At 39.8% G+C, this 21,162-nt stretch overlaps 1 protein-coding gene across 1 annotated transcript in view; it reads left to right on the plus strand.

Annotated features, from left to right (window-relative positions):
• The window catches only part of comp (cartilage oligomeric matrix protein), a 54,303-nt gene that overhangs the window by 22,471 nt on the left and 10,670 nt on the right, over nucleotides 1–21,162 (plus strand). The window contains exons 6-15 of the mRNA XM_051935054.1: nucleotides 4,750–4,827; nucleotides 4,918–5,070; nucleotides 5,529–5,633; nucleotides 6,343–6,450; nucleotides 12,773–12,932; nucleotides 15,732–15,850; nucleotides 17,907–17,959; nucleotides 18,122–18,315; nucleotides 18,548–18,726; nucleotides 20,306–20,354. Coding sequence (XP_051791014.1) covers nucleotides 4,750–4,827; nucleotides 4,918–5,070; nucleotides 5,529–5,633; nucleotides 6,343–6,450; nucleotides 12,773–12,932; nucleotides 15,732–15,850; nucleotides 17,907–17,959; nucleotides 18,122–18,315; nucleotides 18,548–18,726; nucleotides 20,306–20,354 — 1,198 coding nt within the window. The remainder of the gene's footprint in view (nucleotides 1–4,749; nucleotides 4,828–4,917; nucleotides 5,071–5,528; nucleotides 5,634–6,342; nucleotides 6,451–12,772; nucleotides 12,933–15,731; nucleotides 15,851–17,906; nucleotides 17,960–18,121; nucleotides 18,316–18,547; nucleotides 18,727–20,305; nucleotides 20,355–21,162) is intronic.

Below are 21,162 nucleotides of genomic sequence, written 5' to 3' on the forward strand. Positions count from 1 at the left end.
GTAAAACAAATGGAAGTCTACTGCTTAAATGTTCTGGCCTCTTTTCTGTGTTTGCGAGGAAATGAAGATTGAATCATAATAAAAAATAGATTTGTTTAGAATAGATTATTTAGCTCACCATATTTTTGGAGTTCCTCTTGATGCTGGATTTTGAAATTATTCTATATCAACAATTTTGAGTTGAGATCTGAAGGTCAGCACAGTACTGCTTTCATTACTCCATGACTGACTCCATTGTAGTGAACATCATGGGTTGGCTGGCATTCCAGCCAGGATGAATGGTTCCTTCCTTGGCTGTGAGTCCTTTTTAATGAAAGGTTGTGGGTGCCTGGACATCCTGACCAGGTTGGCTAGTGGTATGGGAGTTCTGGTTTTAGTGGGCAGCCCTGTTGGGGTCCTTGGGTGCTGCTAGGGAGAGCTGCTGGAGTCAGGATCTCCTGTCACAGGGAGGTTCCATCTGACCAGGAAGTGTTTCCTGGAGGCAATGTGATAACACAGTAAGCACTCCCAGGTCCAGTATAAAGGAAGCTGCTCTGGTTCACTCGTCTGACTTTGAGTCAGATGTGGAGTATGTACAAAGCTTGCCTGGAGGAGTGAAAGAAGAAAGAGAAAGAAGAAATTCTGTGTTGTGTTTATGCCACTGTTGAAGCCTTTTGGAAGGGTACTTGTGAAGATAAATATTTTCGTTATAATGGAACTTGTGCCTGTGCGGTTGTGTCTGGGGTTTGGGGTGATAAAATGCCCCCTAGTAGTCACACCATTTATATTTTCTGTGTGACAAAACATCTAAAATGTTCCCTGCTCTGTCATTTCCAGGTCTGGAAAATACACATTTAACAATCTCACTGACGTCTGGAGCTCCATTAATGTATTATTGTATTGCCAACAATAACACAAACTCTGTCATCAAGTTTGCCAGTGAAACATCAATAGTGGGTCTGATTGCTAACAGTGACATGACGGCCTTACATAGATTAGGCCAAATTCCTTACTGAATTATGTAGAAAGCTATATCTGTAAAACAAAGGAATGGAATAACTGTTACTATTATCAAATCTTCAGTAACTAACATACTTGTATTGTCTTGTTACTTGCTTGGTTTGGTGCATATTTGCATTTTTAATCTGATACTGTTGCATATTTATTCTGTCTATCCATTATCAAGCACATGTAAATCAGTTCAGGGTTGCAGGGACCAGAGACCGTATATTCCCATTATTTAGAGTCATCTTTACAGTACATTTAGTTACTATACCATTAACTGTACTATCAGCGCATGCCCCAGTTTTCTACATTATGTTTCATTTTGGGCTTTGCCGATACACACATCGTCATGGGAGGATATTTCATCAAATAGGCTGCAGATGGCAGTGTTTATACATCAGTTCAGCATTAACAGTCCTAGTCACTGAGGGATGAAGACAGGAAGAAAAACGGGTAACAAGACAAGTAAACATCTAGAAGTAGTTGAAAATGATTTCACTGTAGTTAGAAACAGAATCACACAGCAGTCTGTACAAATACCTGAGTAGCAGCATGGTAAAGGCCGACACATGGAATAATGTTATTAACAGTTGATAGAGGAGCTCAGAGGAGTTCAGCATGTGACAAACTGTATTTCTCCAATTAGTGTGTATAGAAAAACTTTTAGTGTGAAAACTATCATATTTTCACAAAAGGCACTGTAGTAGCCCCCTAGGCTCTTTTTTATTGGTGAGCAAGAAGAAATGCTCCTATATGAACCCTAGATTAGTAACCTTGCTTTACAAGTACACCCCGCAATACTCACCACTCCGGAAGCCTCAGCAGTGGTAGGCTACACACTGTTGAGACCATAGCTCCTGGTCTGCTGCTAGTTTTCTACCACCGAGAGGAGTAACAGAGACATCTCCCTGTTTCCCTGCAGGACTTTGGTTAAACAGGAACATCCTCTAACTCCTCAACGATTTCCAGCGTCAGTAAGCAACAAGGCTATTTGAGTGAGACAATAACAAATTTTATTTTATCTAAACCTATGCTAATTTATTTGCAAAGAAACCACACGTATCAAACCCTGGGAGTTAAAATGGATGAAAACATACAATCTGAACAATTTAAATCAACGTCACACCTGCTAGCTTCGTATCAGGTAGTTTGGCTTGAGCAGTCTTGGAGTTTGCAGTCCCCTTTTAAACCAGTAAAGATGTCAGTTGACATTGAGAGACTTTTCTTAATAATTAAGGTGTCCTTTTAAAGTGCAAGCCACAGCACAGCCTTTTTTCTCTTTATACTTGTATCAGCTGGGGAGCATTTTCATTTGTAGGTGGCAAACGTATCAAATACTTCATCTTCAAAACAATCTTTCTGATGTTTCTGAAACATTGTGTCCCTCACATATCATCTACATGCTCTCTCTCTCTTTCTTGAATTAAACACTGTGTCATCAAGTGCTCTCAAAACCTTTCTTTTCTACAGAGCTCCAGTGAGGTAATGCTTTAGGAAAAGTACTGATAAACCACTTAAAAGTTGCATCAGCTGAAATTGGACCGCTGATAATTTATGAATGGTCATGTTACCTGTCGATGAGGCTACTGTTATCATTAACATGTAGTTAAATGCAGTAACACATTAACTAAATGGTGCCAAGCACTTATTTTAAATCTTCTGACAAGCACATACACGCTGGTTATTTTATCCAAGCTTAAAGATTATACCATCTAATAGTCATGGAAGTATATTAGTATTTGCTTTTAAATTTGCATATTTCCCATCAGCCCACATGACTATTCATTAATATGCAAATATGCACACTGACTAAACCTTCGGTCCAAAAAAACTCCCATTGAAGTACACACAATCGCAAACAATAATAGCCTTTCCTTATGAGCTCTATAGTCTTAATTACACAGGTCATTCACTAAAAGCTGCATCACATCTAAATAATCTTATATTTCTATATTAACAAATCGCACAAATTAAATATTATGAGTCTTATTTAACAAGATGTTAAAAGCACTGTTTTTTCAGCCCAATACAAAAACTAAAAGTTCTAAATTTAATTTCAGCAAAGGAATTTTGAACAAATGTGTCAAATGTCTAAATGAGACAAACTGGGACAACCATTTAAATATGAAGGGAACAGTGGAGTAGGCTTTTATAATACATGTGATGCAGAAAACTTTCACCCAAAAATGCTGTTACAGAGGAGTATTGTAGAAGATGCAAAAGCTTTTTTATTTTTAGTAGTAAAAGAATGGTCAAGGGATGAAGATGTGTATTAGGAACAGTAAGGATGAAATTAAACATACTGAAAATGAAATAATATTTTTCTGAAGTTATCAAAAGTGATGAAGTTGATAACCTCCTTATAGTTACAATGATTTTTAAGGAGATATTCAGTAAGTTGGAGAGAGAAGCGTTGCTAGGATTTAAAAGGCTGAAACTGAACACAGTGCAGGACCCGGCCATCATTAATTAAAGACTGCTTAAGGAAGTTAGTGGTTACATACAGTATATAAACCATTAATGTGTGTTTTTCATATTAATTAAGGGTTAGAAGAGAGCAAATAGTGTCCCATTACGTATATTAAAAAATTAAATCACACAGATCCACGTAACTATAGTCCAGTAAGCTTATGGGTAAATTACTGGAATTCAGCAACATGTCAAATATACATTTAAAACAGGGAAACTTGTGTTTCACCATATGCTTAGATTGTATGTGGAAGCAACAATGGAATCTACCCAGAGAGGCCCACTTGATGGTATTATTCTTGGTTTTCAGAAAACCTTATGTAAGGTAAACAACAAAATAGAAATGATAAGACTAAAAGAAGTGGGAGTGCATAGCGCAGTGTGTAGAAGGATGGAAAATTGGCTTAGATAAGAAAGAAAGGAAAAGGTTTACGGTGAGAAGAACTTTTTCTGAGGTTTCCCTTTTGGGTCCACTTTTTTCCTTTTGATATATACAAATGATCTGGATGAAAATGTAACTAACAATCTTGTTAAGTTTGAAGTAGGTGGAATCTCAGACACCTAGTCATGGTTGACTTGGCACTGTCCATATTTTACAGTAGCAGTTAAGGCGGGCATTAGGCTATTAGGTTAAATTGCGAAACATGTTGAGTAAAAATTAAGTTAGGCTATCCTTAAGTTATACAATGCACTACTGGGGCCTCATCTTGAATATTGTGAGCAAGTTTGGTCTCCATATTTACAAAAAGAGATGGAAGTGTTAGAGGAGGTTCAGAGGAAAGGAAATAGACTAATTTTATGACAATGATTTATGAAAAAAAGACTAAAAGAGTTGCAACCTTACCATTTAAGTGACTGGAGTTGAAGAGCGCAATGATGTAAATGTTTAGAATAATGAAGACATTTAGTACAGTGGATTCCAGTTGTTATTTTAAAGTGAGTTATTAACAAGAACACAGGGACACAGTTGGCACCTGGCTAAGGATAAATTTCACATAAATGTTATAAAGTTTACTTGCACACAGTGAGTCATAGATATGTGGAATGCATTTCCAAGTTAGGTGGCAAAGAGTAGTAGTTTGTGGATCTTCAACACTCGCCTGCATGATGTTTGGCTAAAGTCAGTTTTATTGACAATGGTGAGCTATGTTGAGCTGAATGGCCTGTTCTCGTCAAAACTTACATATCAAGGGATTTGGATCAAATATACTTTATTGGATTTCAATGTGTAATGACACTAACCTGATTTTTTTTTTCAAGTAACATTACAATCAGCATTGTTTAATTGTAATGTAGGTGTGTGAAGATGTGGACGAGTGTAGCAGGGGAAACAATGGAGGTTGTGTCGCCAACTCTCTCTGCATAAACACACAGGTAACAGGCTCAAATCACATTTGTATCCAAAAAATGTAAATGGTAAAGGAAAATGCAAAATTATTTCACTCCTTCCAATTGTTCTTTCAGGGATCTTATCGATGCGGGCCCTGCAAAGCAGGGTACACTGGTAACCAACGTCAAGGCTGTCGTGCAGAAAAGGCCTGTGCCAATGGACTGCCCAATCCATGCCATAGTAAAGCAGATTGTATTGTTCATCGGGATGGATCAACAACATGTGTAGTAAGACATAATCCATTCTTTGTTCAGATCCAGTTAACCAGAAGTTACAGAGTTAAGGTGGAATCATGAGGGGCCTACTGCAAATACATTTTAAAGGCATTACTACTCTGTCTTTTCACCTCTGCCTCAACTGTACAGATGTTTCGAGTCAAACTTGTCAGTTACACTGTGGGCAGTTTTTGGTTCCATTACCCGTTTTTAGGATCACCTGCCAAATGGCGGCTGGTTTCTAGTTGTTTCTTATATCATGTCATGTCTAACATTTGTCTTTCTAATTTACAAAAAAGACTGTGAACAGGGTGACTTTATTTTTACTACTCATTCTATAACTAATTTGCTGTATAAACCAACTCTGGTCATTCAGTTTTCAGCCATCACTGCCTTAACAATAAGAGAATTGCAATCACATTAAAGTAAATCTCAGAGCCAACTAATAGAAATTACTGTTTTCTTTCTAGTGTGTTCCTGGATGGGCAGGAAATGGATTTATTTGTGGCCCTGATATTGACATTGATGGCATCCCAGATGAGAGGCTATCATGTCCTGAAAACAACTGTCAAAAGGTTTGTAAAAATGACATGGCTACAGGAGTTGTGGTGATAAGTGTTGCTTGAAGTCACTGCATTAGAATTCACCAGGGATGGGTTTAGAGTCAAGAGCACAAGGAAAAGAGCACTTCAAAATGTTAATCAAAATCAAAGTGAATTAGAAGTCACAGCCATGCAGTGAGTCTGTTGTTGCCTCAGTGAAGATCTGGAACGTAAATAGAAGAGTCATTAGGAGAACAGGATGTGATTAGGAGTCTTGTGGGTAATGGAGATAGACCAGAAATAGGCTATAGGGTTCTACAAAAACAAACTAGAATAGCAAAAGGGTTAAAAAAATCAGCTAAAATAGTAAAAAGTAAACAGGTTAGTTCAAATTTAGAAGTGACCAGGGAAAATGATGAGGAGAAAGCTTAAGTAAACAAACAATACAGCAAACTAGTGGAGGACACACACCAACCAATACAAAGGTCAAAGAGTTTGTGTATCTTAACAACTCATTAATGGTGGCTGTAATACTAGTACTGTCTCATTTGCAGTTTTAAATTCTTACTTACATGTCTCATACACACTAATCACCATTCTCAGAATGATGAATTGAAACTATTTGCTCCTTTTCCGGCTGGAAGAGCTTAGGACAGCAATTAACAAAAACTGCACCCTCGGTGAATCCAGAATTGTAACCTACACTTTGTAATGAGCTCTCATGGCCTCCATTGTCTTCTAGGACAACTGTCTGACTGTGCCCAACTCAGGCCAAGAAGATGCTGATTCAGATGGGATTGGTGATGCCTGTGATGAGGACGCTGATGGAGATGGAATCTTTAATGTGGAGGTACATTTTACTTGGGATGTCTTTATGGGAAGCAGTATTGAGAGTTAGTAACGTGCATGATTCTGCTTGTAGAGGATTTGTTTTTCTTACCATGCACCAGTGGGTGTCCTTTCTTACACATTTGGGTTAAATCTTTACATGATTAACTTTGAAAATAGAAACTTCAATTAAATGCTAAAACTGGAAAAAACAAAATGTAGATGTTAAGATTTAAAAATGTATATGTTACGGCCAAAACCCGAAGTTTAGCCACTTCCCGAATTGGCCGGCCATTTCGCATTTTGGCCGAAAGGTGTGGCCAAAGTCTGAATTACTAGAAATGACCAGTGTATAAGCTACTTGGGCTGGCCATTTCACGAAGTGGCGAGAACTCCCTGGCCAAAATTCGATGTGCTGATGTAAGACTGTCCGCTCAAGGTATGAAGATGCTTAAAAATTTCAGATGCAGATTCAGAAGTGAGTTTTCCATTCTGCACGAGGAACTGTTCACATTGGAATCCCTAGGCACAGAAGAAAAAAAACTACGAACCATCTCACCGACCGGCAGTCAAGGCGGGTCTTGTTCAGAAAGCGGACGCCACTTGAGATGGCCTTCCCCTCACCCAAACACTAACCTTAAGGTCAAATGTTAAGTCACTATTTTAGGGCTAAAATGAAAACAGAAATGTGAAACCTACTGATATACCTAAACTTAATTCTTGTGAAAAAACCAAGTGGTGTCCGTGTGAAACAACCAAGTGGTGTCCGCTTTCTGAACAAGAGCCGCCAAGGCTACACTCGATGCAATTGCACTACTAAGTGCGCAACAAATTTCTGCTCATGCCTTTTTTCTTCCGACAATGGCCGATTGGCCCATGCTATTTCGCAAACTGGCTGGCCAAATCCCGAAATCAAGGAAAAGATCGGACATTGGCTGGTCAATTTACAGCGACATTGGCCTTTCCTGATTTGGCCGATTTCGGGTTTTGGCCGTAATATATATAACAGCAGAAAAATAAAGCAGGAGTTAACAAGTAAAGATAACATATTAAAACAAAATGGCTAATGAGGTGAATATTTTCAGCAGCTCTAAATGATCCCAATAAAGGGTGGTTTTGACCTGGCACTCTGACCGGGACTGTCATCCTCTTTACTTTACCACCCCTAGTTTGCCCTCCATTAGAATACTACTCTTACGTTTAACACGTCTCCTATACACAGGTGTTACCATTACCATTCCTATTTACTGTACATATATGCATTTTTTACTGAGGTTCCTGCTCTGCTGTTCTGCCTTACAACAATCCACTAAACATTTTGCTACCACTTATCCCTCACTTCAGAAGATGCTGAATTGATTTCCCTGTTTGGCTTCCCCACTTATATTGTTCTCATCCTGGCTCAATTTAATGTTCTGGTCAACTGACTCTCTACTGCTCTGCCCTCACCCTTTCATTTGTTTTGATAATATCACTCTTGTGTAATTGTATCCCTCTCTTAGGCATGCTGGATTCTGTTTACAAGATCTCTAGACCTCTTGTAATATTGTCCCTTGAAATATCTTCAAATCTGTCTCCAGCTGGGGACGCCTGCTTCCTGGGATTGCATTCTTTATAAAAATGCAGGACATACTTGAACCTGTATACATACACCATCAATGACCATGGTGGACAAAGTCAAATGAGAGAAATATGGTACAAAAGGATAAAGAAAAAAGATATATAAAACCCCAATTCCAAAAATTTTGGGATGCTGTGTAAAATTTAAATAAATACAGAATACAAAATCTCATTAACTCACGTTTTATTCACAATAGAACATAGAAAACATATCAAATGTTAAAACTGAGAAAATGTACCATTTTAAGAAACGAATAAGGTAATTTTGAATTTGATGGCAGCAACAAGTCTCATAAAAGTTGGGACAGGACCATGTTTACCACAGGGTAGCATCCCCTCATCTTTTAACAACAGTCCGTAAACATCTGGGAACTGAGGAGACCAGTTGCTGGACTTTTGGGAGGAGAATGTTGTTCCATTCTTGTCTTATTTAGAATTCTAGCTGCTCAACAGTCCTGAGTGTTCTTTGTTGTATTTTTCATTTCATGATGTGCCAAATGTTTTCATTTGGTGAAAGGTCTGGACTGTAGGCAGGCCAGTTCAGCACCTGGACTCTTGTACTACAAAGCCATGCTGTTGTGCATTGTCTTGCTGAAATATGCAAGGCTTTCCCTGAATAAGACATTGTCTGGATAGGAGCATATGTTGCTCTAAAACCTGTATATGCCTTTCAGAATTGATGGCGCCTTTCCAGATGTGCAAGCTGCCAATTCCATAGGCACTAATGCACCCCCATACCATCAGAGGTGCAGGCTTTTGAACTGAATGCCTATAACTAGCTGGATGGTCCCTCTCCCCTTTAGTGAGTACTATTCATAGGTAATTGTCAAATGTATTTTTGAAGACTCAGGGATAGATCATTCATTCATTTTCACTTCCATCCAAGACTAACAGTGCCCTTCCCTCCTTTTGTTGTTCTGCTGCTCCTTTCATCATGCACTCTGAAACTGTCCCATTTCCTGCCACCCTAAGGCTCACAAGAGCAGCTCCTGTAATGAACTAAATCCCTATACCCATCAGATCTCTCCAGCTTTTGCTTCACCTCTGATCTTTCTATTTTTCTAAGTATTTGTCACTGTTCAGTCAACATCTTTCTCTTACATGTGTTTTCAGTCCTTCCCGGTAGGAGTTCAACAGCAGTGGTAAAACTTCTCTTACTCATATCTTCAACATTGTCTCTCCCATAACTCTTGTACTGGATGATCTTCTATGCTATTTCTCCTTGATCTCACATCTAATGTTTACATAGTTGACCACAAAACTCTCATTCTGCATGATGAACAATATTAATTTCTTTAATGCTGAATCCAGTTATCTGTCACGTGCTTCAATAATAAGTACATAATTGTCTTTGAAAACTATATTTTCATTGGGCTTTCTAATTTGCTAACATGACATTGCAAGCAAGGGACACCCAACTCTGCATGAAAATCACTGTTGGATGATCACTAACCACAAATGAGCTCAACAGTTACCTAGCTGACATCAATATTTGAATATAATGAGACATCCAATTCAGCATTTCGAGGTAGGTGACAGGTGGCTATTCCTGTAGTACTGGCTTCAACACTGGAACCAACCCTGAGTGGGTCATCAGTGCATCACTGGGCTCACTCAAACACTCTAAATTGGATCATTTAAACTTGCCAGTTATCCAAATGTCCACATCTTTGGGATGTAGGAGAGAAAACCATGTCCTTCAGCTAACTGTTCATAATACAGGACTGATTCTTACAGGGCCCGCAGTGCAACTGATGAGGTTCAATTCCACTTTTCCAAATATTGAATCCTGTGCAAACCTCTTCACAGTTTATTTGATAGGAACCAGAAATAAGAATTCCACATCTTGGCAGACATCATGACTTCATTCTGACAATTATGGTAGTTCAAAGTTCTTTGTTACCTCTCAGTCAGATGCTGAGGCCATTTATCATGCCTCACCTGGATTAGTGTAATGCTAGGCCTGTCTGCTCTTCTTACATTGTAAAATCCTATTCAATAACTGAAATTAAAGTAATTTAGCTTTGAGTTTTTTTTACCCTCCTCTGCTTGTAGGCCACCCCTGATTTTAGAATTTAAATCCAGGAAAAGGCCTTCTAGAATTACCCTGACTGAAAGCAGGTCTATGGAGCTTTACTGTTCTCTGTTTGATGTTTGCTTAGTTTATTTGGATTATGTAATGGATTGACACTTCATCAAGGGTTGATGCTAATATACCATTATGGACTAAAATCCCATAAAAACCTGACCTTTGTTATATAGGTATGATAACAAATAAATGGGTGAAGGAGTGAATGAATATTTGGCCTTTTTTGTAATACATCACAAGGACAACAGAATTCCTCCATGTACTTGCCCTCATTAAGTATCCTGTTGATATAGGAAGCCAACCTTGATTGCGAGTCCAGGGCATCACAATTATTCTCTAGTCTTTTGGCAAAGTCACTTCTGAATGCCTCCTCATGTGCACATTATCGAAGAGTAAAATTGCATTTTTGTTTCTAGCTTTAAAAATGACTGTTTTCACGAGTCTTTCAGGTTTTATACAGTATTCTAATATTGTTTATGTTGTTCAATTTGGTATTAAAACTGCAAAACTCCTGAATACAAGAGAATTCTAAACTAGAAATTTGTCATATTTTCTGAAACACCTTTTCCTGATGTTGGTCGCAGTGGCAGCAGGCCAAGCAGGTCAGCTACAAATCTCCACTATTCCTAGGGAATTCTCTGGTGTTTCCAAGCCAGCTGAAACATATAGTCCCTCCTGTGTGTCCTGGATCTGTCACAAGGTCTCCACTCCAAGGGACGTAACTTCAAGGTTCCAGGATGAACCAGCCGGGATGGAATCCTTACGAATTTCCCTCAACTACCTCAACTGGCTTCTCTAGATCAAGAAGAGCAGTAACTCTATTCTGAAGCTGTCATGAATTGATGAGCTTCTCACCATATCATGGAGCCCAGCAGCCTCACAAAGAAACCTCCCCACCACAGGTTATTACCATGGACTGGTACAGCTCTTACAGAACAACTGCTGCCACTTCAGTCTGCTTATTGGTTTCATGTCTCCTCTTCCATTACTCTTGAAGATTCCGAACTCCTCCACTGAGGGCAGTAGTCCCACCCAAACTGTAGAGAGCAATCCATTGTTTTCATGGAGAGAACCATGACATCCTTATTCCTGACATTTCATACTCAACAGCAAATCTCTCAAATGTGTGCTAAATGTCACATTCAGATTAGGCAAAGAGGACAACATAATCTGCATAAAGCAACAAGCCTCCCCAACCGAACACCCTTACATCGTTGGCTGCACCATATGCCTTGATATCCTGTCCATGAAAATCACCAAAACGACTGATGATAAGACACAGTTTTGATGGATTCCGACACCCACAGTGAACGGATTTGGCTTAACTCCAAGTGTTCAGATGTGTTCATATAGAGAATGAATAACACGTAAAGAGCGGCCCACTTACTCCATATTCCTGTGGCACCTATCACTACACATTCAGAGGGCCATGGGCCTATTCTTTTTCCAAATGTACAAAACACATGTAGACTGGGTTACCACACTCCCATGCACTCTCCACTGTGCCAGGGAGAAGAGATGCTCTACTGTTGTATGGCCAGGATGAAAGCCACATTGTTCCTTCTGTATTCTTGACTCAGTCATTGGATGGTGTTTAAGTAGACGCTGTATAGTACCCGACCCGACACAGACTACACCAGAGGCACATGTAAAATGACTCAAGACTTTTATTTTCTTCACCTGTGAGGCACGTTTTCTCCGTGAACCCCACAGGCAATACACAGTCCCAAAAGCACTTTGTCAAACCACAAATACACTTCCGTTTGGCACCACCACTCCTCCCTGCAACCTCGTCCTCTTCCTCCCAATTCTAGCCCTGAGTGGTGGTTGCCGGCCCTTTTTACAGCCCACCTGGAACTGCTCCAGGTGCTTGATCACCTGCTTCTGATTGCACTTCCAGGCGGGGCTGTAGAGTTGTCCAGGCCAGCTCAGGGACCCATGCAGCACCCCCTGGCGGCCACCCCAGATCCCAACAGGGCTGTGGAGAACTCCATCTCCCATGGAGCCCTGCGGGAAACTGAGGCACCATCCTCAGCCAGGGAGTCTGCCACCAAGCGTCCCGGGGGAGGCATTGAGCAGTCCATGATTGCTCCCCTGGAACATGTGTAGAAGGGGCGTCCCAGCCGGGCATGGGACCTGGCCACCCGCCACAATGGATTCTCCCCTCCAGCACCCTTGCATATGCCTTACCTGGGATTTGTGGAATGTGATCCTTCTCTAGTGGGAACACACCCTCTGGTCTCCTTTTTTAAATATGGGGACCACCACACCAGTTTACCAATTTTAAGGGTACTTTACCTGCTTTTCATATGACATTGAGTAGACGTGTTAACCCCCGCTATTCCAACAATGTTGAGTGCTTTCAATATATTTGTGGCCGAATCTCATCCACCGCAGCTGCTTTAACACCATAGAGACTGTGGCAACAGGACCCCCTTGCTGTTCATGTCCACAGTTGTAAACTAGAAAAAAATTAATGTAATATTTCTCTTCAATGTAGTGGATACTAGAAGGCATGCAGGAGAGACTTCACAAGAAGACAATCAAATAATGAACTGGAGAAATAAAAATGGCTTTTTAGGGAGCTTGCTAAAAATGGCGGTATATGAAATACTTTTCATTGATTTCATTGCAGGACAATTGTGTTCTCGTGCCCAATACAAACCAGAGAAATGTGGATCAGGATGACTTTGGGGATGCATGTGACAATTGCCAAGTGACCCAGAACAATGACCAGAGAGACGCAGATGGGGATGGCAAAGGTGATGCCTGTGACAGCGATAAGGATGGAGACGGTATGACGGCATTACTTGTGTGTTTATTCATTAAGATTGAAATATAAACAGCTATAATATAATAATAAATGAATGGATGAATATTTTTATTGGATGTCTTATAATATGAAAAAGGAAATAGTTTCTATGTGAAACATTTATACAATGTATAGTTGTTGCTAAATCTAAATTTTAACAGTCTATTCTCTAAACTCACTTGTTCTGGTAAAGAAGGGGTTCTTGAACCCTTTAATCCGAGGACCTAAATTAGAAAAACTGGTACTGTGCTGGGACCCAAGAAGAGGAATATTATTATTATAATTATAAGGATGTCTAGTACTTTGCTGGCACATGACAGCGGAATCATAAAAAGACAAACAACAATGGCCACATAGTTAAAAAAGAGAAACCATTTTTTGTTTCCTTTCAAGCATACAGTATGTCTAAAGAGAATATTACTAAAAGAGAAGTGGGAAACAAACAATACTCCATCTACCCATTTCCCAAACTGCTCATTCAGAGCATGGTCACAAGGATGCTGGGCCTGTGCGGGCAAACATCGGATGCAAAGCAGAAACAATCCTTGGACAGGGTGCCAGGCCATCACACATACACCAGGGCCAGTTTAGCATCGGCAGTCCAACTAACCTGCATGTTGTCATTGGGCTGTGAGAGAAAACCCACATGCACATGTCGAGAACATGTACACACCACACAGGGGAACAATTACTACCATTCAAAACAAGAATTGATTCCTGCGATGTATCACTGCCAGGGGAAATGCTTAGTGTAAGCTTTAGTGAAGCCGAGAGAAAGAAAATCTTGGGCTTTCACGGATTTGATGACTTTTGAAAGAATAATATGAAAGGTCACTTGACTCATGGCGGCAGTTAATGGATGAAGTAGTTCAAAAATTAATTAATCAATGCAGCTTATTTAGCTAGTCTTAAGTAATTTAAATACCTCTTTACCTGAATAGCGTTTTTCAAATGAGCTCCACCATTAACAATACATTTTTCTAAATGGGTTTGCAAATAGTTTAACATACCCCAGTTCCATTAAACAATTCAATCAAACAATTCTAAAAAATAGTTAAATTATCCCTAAAAATGTATGCACTATTTATATTTTATATATGTGATAGGATAACTCTTGCCAAACTGCTGAATAATTCGGCAAACAGTTCCGTTTGAAATGTTTAACTCTACTGACTAACATTGTGCTGAATGTCTACTGCTTGTCTGGTCCTTTTGGTATTTTCTAGTGTTCTTACAGTTCTCAGTGGTCTAACAAACACACTCTTCACCTGACTGTTACAGACATTTAGATAGATAGATAGATAGATAGATAGATAGATAGATAGATAGATAGATAGATAGATAGATAGATAGATAGATAGATAGATAGATAGATAGATAGATAGATAGATAGATAGATAGATAGATAGATAGATAGATAGATAGATAGATAGATAGATAGATACTTTATTTACTGCGCCACTTTAGAATAGTGTGGCATATTAAACTTAATGCACCTCTGTTACAGATTAGGGTCAATGTATGCCATAATAGTGAACAAACGATGAGGCACCGAGCCGTTGTTTATGGCCACTGAAAGAGCATTTGGCGTACAATACTACCACAACATTATGTACGTACTCCTCCCAATTCCCTTGCTCTTCATAACACCCTGTAAATCATCACATCCTTGTCCTGCACCTGTTACCATCATTTCGACATTTGAAGTTAGCACAGAAGTTCATTCACCTCACAAGCTTGTTTGTGTCAGAACCTTCTCCCTACCCCTTTTTTTATACACATTTGCCATCAGTCTTCTTAGTTTGATTATTTAATAGGTTGTTGAAATGGGAGGTGGCGAAAACTTTTATTTTCATGCCACAAAAATGAACATGTTCTGTGATGCGTCATTAGCATTGTAGTATAAATAGCAGGTGGTATACAATTCGGCATGGAATTTGCACTTAGATGAACTCAGCTAAGTCACAGACATAACACAGATGTATATATGTTGGGTGTTATTGCACAGCACTTTGGTCAGCCTGTATGTTGTTTTTAAAGTGCTTTATAAATAAATTGCAAAACATAGTTTAAGAAACACCATGGTAAAGGGTGTTTTCAAGCCAGCTGAGTCATATAATCCCTCCTGTGTGTCCTGGATCTGTCACAAGGTCTCCAGCCCAAGGGACATAACCAGAGCAGTTCCAGGGGAGCCTGCTGGGATGGAATACTTACGAATTTCCCCCAACCACCTCAACTGGCTCCTCTGGATCAGAAAGAGCAGTGACTCTATTCTGAGGCTATCATGAATTGATGAGCTTCTCACCACGTCATAGAACCCAGCAGCCCTGCGAAGAAACCTCCTGTTTGTTGCTTATAGTCTGGGAACTGCAGACTAGGCTGGCTCCCTCATAGTCACTACCACAAGGACAGAATCAACACAAAACGTGACTAGGGCAGGATCTGCACCTTGCTCCACAAAAGTGTGAAATAGTAGAGCTGACTACTATAGTGTTAATGTAAATATTATTACACAATAATTAATTAAAGAATTAATCGATTCAATAAATAAAGATTAATTAAAGAAGAACAGGTAGATTATACTTCAGATGCTAATTCCCTTTTCTAACATATGTTTGGTCTACATTTCTTCTCTGGGCAAATAAAGTTGGAAGGCCCAGGGGATGGATTAACACTGGACTGGTCAAGGAAGTTCCTTGGGATTTTGTTGGCTTCCAAATTATAGTTGCAGGGATTTTTTTTTCCCTACTACTATATTTTTAATTAAATATTTTGTTATTAGGGGTCAGAAATATTCACGACAACTGTGAAACAGTGCCAAATCCCGATCAAAAGGACAGTGACAATGATGGAGTGGGTGATGCTTGTGATAGCTGCCCAAGAGTGGGCAATCCTGACCAGGTAAGTTTCTAAACCGTTTGATTATTATGTTGGAATCTTTCCATTATTTGTTTGATTTAAAACTATGTTCATTAAAAAGAGGTCATAAAATTAAATTGAGCAGGCAGCAATACCTGCATATTTTGTCTGTATTATAAAAAGAACAAAGTGAAGGCATTTTAATGCACACAAAAACTTTAAGCAGTGGACAGAAGGGGTCATATTAAGTCAATTTATTCATGCAGTGTCCTCAATGATGTTTAGGACAGAGCCGCCTTTGTCCTTGATTTACCCCTCGGCTTCTAAGCATACTGCTAGTGTTGTCATTTCTGCACGCTGTAAATGAAACAAATGCAAATACCCTTAAATTAAAGTCTGTCATGTGCATCTTATTCAAGTCTGAATTGTTTGATTTGTAATATTTTAACAGTGGAGCCAAGGGATAATTCAACAATGTGTCTTTGTCCCAAACATTATGGGGAGCACTGAACACCTATCTTCTGAGCCAACTTTTAATAGTACAGGGTCATAGCAACCAAAAGGCAATGACTGCAGTTTCAGGAACAAAGTAGGAACAAGCACTGAGCAGTGTTACACACAGTTACAGAACGAATGAAAAAACTGCATAATAATAATAATAATCTATTAATATAAAAGCCAAATACCACTGACTCACTCATCACAAAATCTCCCAAACCATGAGGACTTGGGACTTGAAATTTGGAATGTAGGTTACCCTTGGCCCATAGGTGCTAAGAAACGGTTTTAAAAATTTTGTGGTTCAAGCACGAAATTTCTTATAGTTTTTTGACCCGTTTGTATGTCTGTCAGCTTTTCACGAGAGAACTACTTAACGGATTTAGATCTTTTTTTTTCTATAATTTTCTTGAACATAATTGATTTTGCGACTTTCTCATCGCGCTATGAATCGTATGTAGGAGATAGCCCGGACACAGACAGACGGACACCATGTTAAAGTCCACCACACGTTTATTTTGTACACTATTTACAAAGTCAATTGATTGCACAACCCAGTGCCGCAGCACCAATCACCCCAACAGTCCAGTCCTCTGTCCACAATATGCCTTCAGGACGCCTCCTTCTCTCCTCTATCTTTCTCACTCTCAAACCTTGTCCTCTTCCACCCGACTCCAGCTCTGATTGAAGGGAGGCGCCCCTTTTATAGTTACCCGGATGTGCTCCAGGTGGTTCCCGGCAAGCTTCAGCTGGCACGCCCCTGTGTGGCGGAAGTGCCGGCTGTCTCTTCGGAAGCACTCTGGGTGTCTCTTTTCTTCTTCCCCCCAGCACTTCCTGGTGTGGCGGAAGTGCTGGGGTCCCAAGTCCTCCAGGCATGGGGACGCCCCCTGGCAGTGACCACGGGCCCCTACAGGGTTGAGCTTCCAAGCCCTGTACCCGTGGCCCCCAATATAACCAGGGCGGTCGCCCCCTCGTGGTCCGGAGGAGGCATGAGCCCTCCTCCTGTCCTCCTGGGCGTCCCGGCTGGGAACCACCCCCAGCCGCGTGCCACACGTAGTTCATTTGTAGTGCCGATTCATTATCGCGAATCCGAGAGAGACTCACTGGGCTGCGGGGCCCTCCTCACTCACGCATCTGCCTTGGGACGTAACCTAAACTCTGCTTAGTTAGCAAACGAGAGAACTACTTAACGGCTTTAGATCGTCTTTTTTTCTATAATTTGCTTGAACCTTCCTGTTGATTTTGCGACTTCTCTCATTGCCCTAAGAATCATAGTTCGCTTCCAGGTGTGATATATTCGTGCTAAACCAAGAAAAAGGCTGCAGGCCAAGGGGACAGGGAAGAGTGACGTCAGGAGTAGAGAGATGGGCGGGGTCCTCCTCACTGTCCTGTTTCATTAATACACGGGGGATGGCTAGTAAATAAATAAAGATACAACTCCATCATTATTAGAGATGGTTAAAAAATGACGGGTGACTGTGCACATATAACATTATAACTGGGGAGGCAGTAATTATGACCTATTTGACTTCATGTGTGCAGGTGCTACATACAGATGGCCAAAATATATTCTTGCATTACCTTTTTTCTACACTAACAGCTGGACATTGACAATGACCTCATTGGTGATCCATGCGACACAAACAAGGATAGGTGAGTAAAAAACAAATTATTATTAAACTGCAAAAACCCACATTATTTGACAAAAACCATCTACATACTGTTTGATTTTTTTCACAGACCGATTGCCAATATAGCTTATATAATTTCCCTCATATTGTGTCCCACATAACAAACTGTTTTGCTACTCTTTAGTGATGGTGATGGACACCAGGATTCTCGTGACAACTGTCCCATTGACATAAATAGCTCACAACTTGACACAGATCACGATGGCATTGGGGATGAGTGTGATGATGATGATGATGGTGACGGAATTCCTGACGTGTACCCCCCAGGGCCAGACAACTGTCGACTTATACCAAATCCTTACCAGGAAGATGCAGATGGTGAGGTGTACCTTTCTACCAACAGCATATGCTGTCTCTAAGAACCTGATGTCAACATTCACTGTAAATGTTTCATTGAGTCTGGCCACAGACTAATGATGGTCTCATATTGTGGTTTCTACTCTTAAGTGGCTTTACACAAATCACATAGACTGTGGGCAGAATCACAATGTGTCATTTGAAATGTACTACCACCTGCTAAACAACACTGATTTTTTTTTATTCACTGCAGGTGACGGTGTAGGCAATGTTTGTGAACATGACTTTGACAATGACACAGTTATAGACAACATTGATGTGTGTCCAGAAAACGCTGAGGTGACACTCACAGACTTCCGTGCCTATCAAACTATTGTTCTCGACCCGGAGGGAGATGCTCAAATTGACCCAAATTGGGTGGTTCTCAATCAGGTAGGAAACTTAAGTGTCAAACTACGCATAATGAGCATAAAGAAATTATATTGGGCATACGGATATGTTCTCCAGGTTTCTGTCATCCAGGAGAGCTACACATACCACCTACGATGTCTACAGCCAATTAAAACTGTGACATTAAAAAAGAAACACATGCATGTCATGAACTCCAGATTACAGTGATTATATGGGATTACAAGGGTGTTTCCATCATACCAGGTCCACCATGTTCAAGAATCCTCTTGAAGATTAACATCACATTTGGGATGAATTATGAGGAAAGTCAGCTGAATCATGTGGAAATGGGGATGAATTATGAGGAAAGATTAAAAGAGCTGAGGCTTTTCAGTTTAAGCAAAAGAAGATTAAGAGGTCACATGACTGAAGTGTTTAAAATTATAAAGGGAATTAGTTCAGTGGATCGAGACTGTTATTTTAAAATAAGTTCTTCAAGAAAATGGGGACACAGTTGGAAACACATTAAGGGTAAATTTCACACAAATGTTTGGATGTTTTTCTTTACCCAGAGAACCATAGATACATGGAATAAGCTACCAAGTAGTGTGGTAGACAGTAGAACTTTACAGACTTTCAAAACTTGACTTGATGTTATTTTGGAAGAATTAAGTGGATAGGACTCGTCAGCTTTGTTGGGCTGAATGGCCTGTTCTTGTCTAGATTGTTCTAATGTTCATTGTGAATAAAGTATCCTGGTATAACACAGTTGACAACCAATTTTTCTTTTGTACTAAAATGTATTTCATTGAATATTTGCTCTTGTGGCATTCCTGAGCAGTGTCCTGGCTTTGATTGTGTGATCAACGTCTTTTGCATACAGGTGGTATGCTCTCCGTGGACTTCTCCTATATTCAACAGATAACCTTTTAATTAAGTCTTGGTTGCACGATTTTGCTTTTGTGCATGTCTATGGATTTTATAGCAGTGTGAATAAATGACCCCTTGGTGACACTGGTCAGGATTAAGCAAGCTTTAAAAAAAGGTATGGTGAATAAATGAATATTTTTGCATTGCTAATACTTGTGATGAACCCACTTGTGTCCATCACATGACCACTGTTAGCTGGAGTTTAGCCCAGCAGCAATAAATGGAAGGCAAGAACCTGCCCTGGGACTCCAGTCCATCAAATGCTAACATACTCATACCAGACCATTCTTAGCATCACCAGTTAATAAACATTCCCATATTAAGTATGTAGGAGGAAACTAAAATACCCGCAGGAAACCCACATGAATGCTATTTCCATTACACTGCTTAGGTCTCATCTTTGCTTCCATTGCCGCACAGAATATTCCTTATATGCCTTTACTATAATGGAAATCTTATCAAATGAGTGGAAGCCAGTCAGCCAATAAAGCTTGTTTGATTAGCTAGAAGCTGAGTATTCGCAATATCTCATTCATAGTTTTTTTTTACATACATTCTCTCCACATGGCAGACTTGATGAAAAGTAACAAATTATGTCACTCTATCAGAATGTGTTTCAGAAGGTACTATGTTATGCACTGTTGATTTCTTAGCCATCCATCTTCATATATATTTTCTTTTTTCATTTTAGGGAAGGGAGATTGTCCAGACCATGAACAGTGACCCTGGTCTTGCCGTTGGTAAGCAGCACTCAAACGGGTCCTGAAATGTGCACTGGGTTTCTTCTTTATAGATAGATAGATAGATAGATAGATAGATAGATAGATAGATAGATAGATAGATAGATAGATAAGAAGTGTGTTTCTCCCTGAGGGGGAAATTGTAAGAGGAAAGAAAGAATTGTGTGAAAATTTTGGATTAGCCATGTTTCACGTCATGAAAACTGATCTTTGTCAGATGATTTGTCACATTAATTTGCAGTTTGCTCAACCACTAACATATAATTTGTTAGTTTACTAGATGTAGCTGCAATAACCCCAATACTGAAAAAACCTGGTGCCGTTCCGACTAATTTCAGTAATTTTCGTCCTATTTCTTATCTACCCTTCATTTCCAAAATTCTTGAAAAAATAGTGGCTATTCAACTTCATTCTCATGTATCTCAAAATAATCTGTATGAACAGTTCCAGTCTGGTTTTCATCCCCTCTTCAGTACAGAAACAGCACTTATAAAAATGACCTCCTTATGGCAGCTGATTCTGGTTTAATTACTATTCTCATCCTCCTTGATCTGGGTGCAGCCTTTGACTCTATTTGTCACACTACTCTTCTCAATAGATTATCTTCGACTGGTTCACATCCTACCACTCAGGCCGCACTCAGTTTGTTCAGCTTAAAACTTACACATCCCAACCCAACGCTCTTACTTCAGGTGGGCTCTGTCCTGGGGCCCCTCCTTTTCATTATTTACCTCCTTCCCCTTGGTAATATCTTTCGTAAATATGACATTAGCTTCCACTGTTATGCTGATGACACCCAACTCTATCT

The sequence above is a fragment of the Erpetoichthys calabaricus genome, chromosome 12, assembly GCF_900747795.2.
Source record: "Erpetoichthys calabaricus chromosome 12, fErpCal1.3, whole genome shotgun sequence".
NCBI lineage: Eukaryota > Metazoa > Chordata > Cladistia > Polypteriformes > Polypteridae > Erpetoichthys > Erpetoichthys calabaricus.